Here is a 7,757-nt window from a genome sequence, read left to right as displayed (position 1 = left end):
TGGTTTTGATGGCTTTTAAGGGCTTTAAAAAAGGAATGCAATTCCTTTTAATTTCAGTGTTGAATGAAGTAGAGTTTGTGTAGAGACAGTCACACGCTCTCTTGGATATATTAGGGCTAGCATTTGTCATGGTATGAAATGACACTTGGTCAGATGTTTGGCTCATACACTATCTTTCTTGAGCAGTAAAGAGGTAAGGAAAAGGGCCTATTTAAGACACAATAAAGCCCTCAGAATCTGCCATCAAAGAGACCCTGGTAAGCATAGACTGAATAAGTTAAGTAAATGTGTCAGAGATGGTCATAGATATTCCCTGATTCTGATTCATTTCTCCTTGTTTTCCCTTCTTTTTATGGCCACAACTACCCCACCCAATTCTCTTGGGTGGGATTCAGTGGGATTCCTTTCTGTTGACATCTCGTGTCTATAGAAACAATACCTGATTCTCCATACAGCACAATTCCCTATGCAAGATATTTCCTGCAGAAAGCCCACTTGCAGGCCTGTGGCTAATTCCAGGGCTTGGGACTTTCATTCTTAATATAGAATGCGGAAATTCTACAATCAGTGGGAAAAAAGTATGCTAAGTAGATAAAAATCAGTCCCAGTGTAGCATAACTCTCCAGAGAGAACAGATAAAACTGCTTGATGCTTAAGTTAAAAAAAAGTAACAAAATATTTCCAGTTCCGGAAACTGAATTTCATTCCTAATGTAAATATAGAAGCCTCTGGAGAAGAGGATCATACTTGGGAGTGGAAAGGAAAGCAAAGTGAACAGTAAGGAGGCATTTCACTAGCAAACCCTACAGCTTCCAGGCAGGGAAACAGCCCAAACAGAGCAGACAACCTTTTCCTCAATGGCCACAGTAAAAAGGCCGAGTCTGACTTTGATTTGTCCCTCTCCCTCAAGTCCTGCCTGGACTTGGTCACCAATTCTGGTAGTTCTATCCATAAATACTTAGCTTTTATTGAGGTAGAATTGATGTGTGACATTGTATAAGATTAAGGTGTGTACTCCTCCAGTGTTACTCACCACCGTAGTCAACACCTTTCTGGTCAGTCACACAGCTATCAGTCCATTTGGGGTTGAGAACACTTAACATCGAGTCTCTTAGCAACTTTGAAGCACATAGTAGCATGTTTTTACTATAGTCATAGTGTTAAATATACCTGAACCTATCTACTTTTCCTCCTTTTCTTTTCCTTGTTCTTTTTTTTTTTTTTTTTTTGCCTGTACTATGCAGTGGCCTCATAATTGTTCTCCGTTTCCTCTCTGCTTCTTTCCAACTTGTTATCTCCTTAGCCACGTGATGACCCCTCTGATATTTGCATTCAACCCCATATGCACAATGTTTGAGACTCCCTGCTGCCTATCATTACACTGAACACCTATTGCCATGTGGATAACGGAGGATAGAAATGAGAAAGGGCCCCCACAACGCGTTAGATGGGGCTTAATATAAAAGCAAGCAGAAAGATGGTGGAAGATGGGAAGCCAAGGAGGGTCAAAATCATTTTCTTTTTCTTTCAGACAAGTTTATATTTATAGGCAGTTCAGGAAAAAAAAAAATGGCCAAGGGAGGAGATGTTGATGCTGGAGAGAGGGTTTGAAACAGTAACTCCAGGAGCAATATTCTTAAGGATATGCATGAGGCGGGGCTTGCCTGGAAGGCAGGGTGTGCTGGGAAGAGCTTTCTGCTGTGGAGTCTACTTTGAAATGAACTCCTTGCTGAGAGTCTTTCTGTAGGGCAAAAGGAGGTTTTAAATGTCTCTCAATACATTTTGTGTTGAATGTGGCTGCCGTAAAGTATAAGGAGCTTCTCTCAATTCCATACTTCTGTTCCCTGCCTCTACTTTCAGTAATTTTGCTCAGAGCTAGCATCACAGGCATTGAGCTAGCATCAGGGGCATTGAGCTAGCTTCAGGGGCATTGACCTTCTACTTGCACGGGGCGCCCCATTGCGCTGGCCTCCCCTTCTTTGTGGTATACCTTGCTCTCTGAGAATAGGGCGTTTATGACTGCTCTCGAATCCGCTGCATATGTGTCTCCTTTAGTGACTTGTTTCTGGGCCAGGAGTAACAAACTGGCATTCTTGAGTCTCCTGGAATTTGCCCAATGCCTCAGTTAAAAAACACTGATTTGTTGTCACTGTTTTTAACATTTGAACAAATTTCACATCAAAAAAAAAAAAAAAGCCAATCACACACCTACCATTCTTAAGAAGTGAAAAATGGACAACCATACAAAAGGCATACTCCCTACCTGAGGTCTCACATGGGGCTGTGAGTTTGGGGATCTTGGCTGAGGCCCCACAGCTGGGCATTGTGACGGGCTTGCCCAGTTGCCCTGGGGTCTAGTTTGGTGTCCAGATCATAGCAGGTGCTCAGTGAGTGTTCTGAATTGAAAATCTCAGAGCCCACAGTGTCATCTTGCATGTCTGTTAGTTTCTCCCATATAGTCTTGCCCTTCTGGAAAGCACCTCACCCACCTCGAAGCTTAGACTTCGAACATGCGCTCAAGTCCTCTGCCCAAGGCGGCCACCCACATGGCTACTCTGCTCATTCTGCGCATCTTGGCTGAATGCTATTCTCCCTGTGAACTTTTCCCAGTCCTGCAGGTTAAATCACATGTCACAGTAATATCATTTCAGAGCATTCTGACTTTTGTCTGTCAATGTTGCTAGTAGTTTATAGGGTACATTCTCATGTGGTTCCTTAGTGTCTGCTTGCCTCGCTCTACTACACACTTCAAGGAAGCAGGACCAGTGGGGTGTGTGCTAAGGAGTCCCTATCTCACCCACTGCCAGATGCACAGTGAAATCCTCAAACTGTTGACAAAAGAATGTATGCCTGCATGCTTCCAGGATCTAGGCCTCAAGGAAAGTAGACACCAGCTCTAACGGCATGGATGTCTATTTTTATTGTGCGACCTATAACATCTGTCTCACCAGAAAATTTGAGCTCTTATGACTTGAGCGTGGCCCTTCCTTGCCAGGGACTTCCAGTGTCCTGAGATCAGGGGCTTCTCATTTCTTATCTTCCACACCTAACATAAGAAACTGCATTGAATATAGAATTCCAAAACGTATATTGAGTCTCCCTTCTACAAATAGGATGCTATTCTCTTTCTAAATTACACATCACACACTGGGCTCAGCGCAGAGCACATGTGTATCAGCCATGCCCACACAGACAGCCGTGAGTGGGCCGTGTCACACCCCAATAGCTCTGGCTATCAAGTCTCCCTTGGCCTACTGCCTAATTGCTAAGTTCTCAAGATACTTCACAAGCATTGTTAGCCTTATGTATTGTACATTAGTGGCGAAAGTAGGGAAAGCACTGTCTATGCAATTAGAAAGACTTAAGATGGAACTTGATGTGAACCCATTTTACATGAGGACGTTCCTGTTGGGTGTTTGTGGAATGTTTGACTCCAGATACACTTAATTTTATTCACCAGGGGAAGAATCCTAGCCACATGGGACTTAAAATGAACGATCATAGAAAATTATGAGTTCAAGCATGCCCTATCACCAGCGAGCCAGGCCACACACTTAATTGACCAGAAGGCTCCCTGGGATTAATTAGCAGCTGCATGTGCAGAACTTGGTTCAGACTTGGAGCACAGAGGATGGCCTTCTACTATGGCTAGATCCTGAGTTCCCAATCCAGTGACTGCAGGGGGATTTCATCACTGGGCTGGTGAGAGTCCCAGACTCCGCTCCACATGCCTTCCTGGGCCAGCATGGGCACGTGCGCATCCAGATGCTGCCAGCAGAGGGCAGCAGTACGCTGTGCGTGTTCAATTTGCATCCCAGATGAGCAAATCCCCAAGGACTGACAAAGAAAGTGGGTGTCTCAGGACTACCCTAACATCTTTCCTCTGGGTGTCAACACAGGTCTGAGTCATTGTGAACACAGCCCTTTTGCATTAAGTTGGACTTTGGCTCTTCTAAGGGAGAGAAATGAATACACAACTAGGAGCTGCCATCACAGACAGGAAGTAACTTTAATTAAATATTGTGAAAGTTGAAAAGTTTTTACAGCTTGAATTTTTGCAAAAAAAAAAATTATAACAATCTCTACAGTAGTTAGGTTCTCTAACAATTGAACTGTACAGTGTGTGTCTATTCAAAAAGTTTGATAAGAAGGTGAAAGGTTAGTAGATTTGGAGATGACTTCGTTAAGCTGCATTCTAGTACAACGTGAGGCAGGGCATGTTATGCAATCCAGTCATCCAGAAGCTGTATTTTTCCCCCAAAACTGAAATCTGAATTAATTATCTATTTCATTTTCTTCTTAAAGCCATATTCTGTATTTAGGGGAACATCATTTACTTGTACAAGTTAGTGTAGAAGACAGAGGGTCAGAGAGCCAGAATGTCTTTGCATCTAATCAATAGAAATAGAGGCAACAAAACACAAATTATACACATTTTAAAGGCTCTTTGGACTTTTGTGAAAACATTCTAACCACTACACGTGGTTGACAGATGGGTGGCGTTTGTTGTCAGGGTCTGAGCCGACCACTTCACCGGCTGACCATTCCTTTGCAAACAGGGACTCACCAGACAAAATATGGCTTTAAATTGTACACATCTTCAGTCCAGCGCTTACCACAAATTCAGACCACCTTTCTGAGTACCGAGAAGCAATGCGTCCACCTTGCTTACATTTTCCAGTTTTTTATTATTATTATTAATCATCATTATTATTTCTCACCAAGAAAAATCAGCTTTCCTCCCCTCCATCCCCTCCCACAACTCCCCTCCCCCGCCCGCCCCAACCCATAAAAATCGCACTCTTGACAGTCTAGTGAAAACCATTGCAAAATCCATATGGGGCATGCACAGTTGCAGCATTGTTGTAAATTTCTTGCTCTACTAGAAAAAGTTACATTTTTTAAGGTAACAAAACAGTTCTTTTGTGCTTTTCGATTTCTTTGTTTTTTTTTTTTCTTTTTTCTTTTTTCTTAGAATGTTAGTGATGACTGACGGTTCTGGTGCACAGTTACAATGTACAAGTGAAATGACTATGATTTGCATTGTTAAGGCATCCAATCTGCTGGTTTATATTTATGTGAAAGACAGGAAATATACAAGCAGACTTAAGAAAGAAAGTATGTTCATTGATTTCTATGAAGGTTCTCCCCGAATTTAATGCACAAAATGCGTCACTCCAAAGGGAGAGATTCCATGCATATTAATAGAGTAAAACAGCATTGGGGGTGGGGGGATTGTAAGCTTCCAAAGCAAAGGATACATTTTTTTTTAATCTACAGAACTAAACGCTACAAGAATAATATGCTACTTTTTTTTTTTTTGCCATATATTGGAAAACAACTCCTTAACTTACAAATAATACAAAAATAGACGATGGCTTTTGGGTGGAAATAAAAAAAATTGAAGCATGGTTTAAAACAATACTAAAAATAACTATAATGAAATGTTTAAAAATCACATTGAAACAGCTAATACAACTGTAGGTGGCCAAACAAACACGCACTTTTCACATAGCAAACATACACGATAAAATAAATTGGGGGTAGGAGGAAAAGGAAGAAGGGGAAAGCAATGTACAAATTCCAAAGATAAATACATTATTTATATGGATATTTTACAAAATCCCCTTTAAAACAAAAAGCCTTTTAATTAACTTTGCATGTATGTGCAAGCTAAAGGTAGTGAGCTTTTTTTTTTCTTTGCAAAATATGCAGTAAAATCTTTTTGTGATATTGAAAAACTGTCTTGAGACATTAAAATGTATAAATAGAACAACAACTTTGGCAAAAAAATCACAAAAAAATCTACAGTATTTATAACTACATACAAAAACACAACAGCAAAGAAAAAAATATCAGGCAAATGCATCCTCAGAGCTTTGCTGCTGCTTTGCTATTAATTCTCATTTTTAAGAACACTTCCCAGATAATGAGAGCAAAAATTTCCATTGAACAGAAAAAGTATGTTTTGGAGGTTCCAACGTTCTCCTTTTCTCCCCATTTCCTTTTACTCTTAATTCCAAAGCACTTGACCTTTCCTTTTAAACTATTCTGTTACAAATGCTGAGGGTCTACCCTACACCCTACAGGCGCTAACTCCCAGGGGAAATCTGAAATACCTGCCAAGTTGCTTTAGTCAGCATTTGGAGCATGGGTATGACATTAGCCTTCAGGATGAGTAAACTTTAAACTTCTAAATGGTGGCATTAAGTGGGATTTGGCTTGATAACTGGAGGGTGTAATGTGGAATTCTGTGCCTGGACCCTGTTCCGTGAAGTCTCAAAGGAGATCTCACCCAGGATGTGCCACCAAACTCTCGAGAGGCTTCAGAGGAAGTTGACATATGTAAGAGAGAGAGTGATACAGGTTTAAATATGCAGTTTTAACAATCTGTCTAGAGGCACTGGATTTCTGAGTAGAAGGGAAAAATGTGATCACTTACATCACTTTAAAACTTTCCAGGCTGCATTTAATCACACAGTTACTTAAGACAACAATACGAAAGAGATAAATAAGCTTGCACTGCTAAGGGATGGCATGTTAAGTTAGATATTGAAAATGCACGGTCTGAGCTAACTACCATCTGAAATGCTTTAAGGCGCAAAAGCCGACCCTTAGTTTTCTAGAAAATCTAACTGGCATTCCTATTCTGTCCCATACAAGCTTTTTTTTTTGTTTTGTTTTTTGTTTTTTGTTTTTTTTTTTTTTTTGCTTTTTTTTAAAACTTTTTTGTAAATATCACCACTTCACTCTCCCTTTACACAGCTTTAAAAACATCATAAATTAAAACATGGAGTCTTATTTATAGTGTCCCTTGTATACAGCTTTACGGTTTATAAAAGACAAATGATTGCAGTTAAGCTTTAAAAAAAAAAAAAAAAGGAAAGGAAAAAGTGGATTTGCTTTTATCAACACAGAATAAATATATCCCCCAAATACTTGGGAGGTCCAACTCTAACCAACACCCTGCACTTGCAGACCCTCCAGTTGCAGTATTTGCAAGGTCGGTGATATTGTTTGTTTAAAAATCTGCAGTTATTGTGATTCCTCTTAAAAAGGCCTGAGTTAAAAGTTCCACTCTGGGACTTGTATCAGATTACTCTCTGTAGCAGAATCCAACCTCTCCTCTTCATGAATAAAATTCTTCAAGGCAATTCTTTCACATGGGAGGCACAATCATGCCAGATATCGCTGCAGAAGAGAAGACAAAAGCCAATGGTCAAATATCTCACCGAGGGGAGAAAAATGGTGAAAGAAAAACATTCACACACCGCCATAATGATTAACTATTAGGCACCAATGTGCGCTCATCTGCCCTGGGATTTTTGTCATAAGAAATACACGTCCGAAGGAAAATGTATTCGTGTGTGTCTGCAGCAGAACAGAAGATCCTAAACATCCCTCCAAATCTGATTCCAATTTTAAAACATAACTGAAAAATTACATAGCTTGAATACCACCGGGAAAGTCACAGCCCCAAACCTTGCAAAATATTGAGAATATCCAATTTGTCACTTTTTTCCCCTGCTACCCTTTACTTTCAAAATAAAAAAACGAACAAACAAAAAATAGTCTATCCCAATTGCCAGCAATTTCTGCAAAAGAAAAAAGAAAAGAAAAAGAAAAGCCACCCCAGCAGCAGCTGGGCACCCATGTTTCTGTCCTCACTTCAGGAAGAGGAAGCACCAGCTACAGCTCATACAGCTCACACTCATCACCAGGCACACGGAAGGTGGAGAGCAAGCCTGGGGGCATGG

General features: G+C 40.5%; 1 protein-coding gene across 2 annotated transcripts in view; it reads right to left on the bottom strand.

Moving 5' to 3' along the window:
- Positions 1–3,985: 3,985 nt before the first annotated feature.
- Positions 3,986–7,757, bottom strand: part of EBF1 (early B-cell factor 1) — a 380,177-nt gene continuing 376,405 nt past the window's right edge. For both annotated transcript variants that reach the window (XM_004689826.2, XM_012730074.1), the window contains one exon: positions 3,986–7,191. In XM_004689826.2, the coding sequence (XP_004689883.1) occupies positions 7,160–7,191 (32 nt within the window). In that variant the 3' untranslated portion in view covers positions 3,986–7,159. The remainder of the gene's footprint in view (positions 7,192–7,757) is intronic.

Source organism: Condylura cristata, unplaced genomic scaffold (assembly GCF_000260355.1).
Source record: "Condylura cristata isolate star-nosed mole 26May11 unplaced genomic scaffold, ConCri1.0 scaffold00026, whole genome shotgun sequence".
NCBI classification, from domain to species: Eukaryota; Metazoa; Chordata; class Mammalia; order Eulipotyphla; family Talpidae; genus Condylura; species Condylura cristata.
This window is presented reverse-complemented; position numbering and strand designations above follow the sequence as displayed.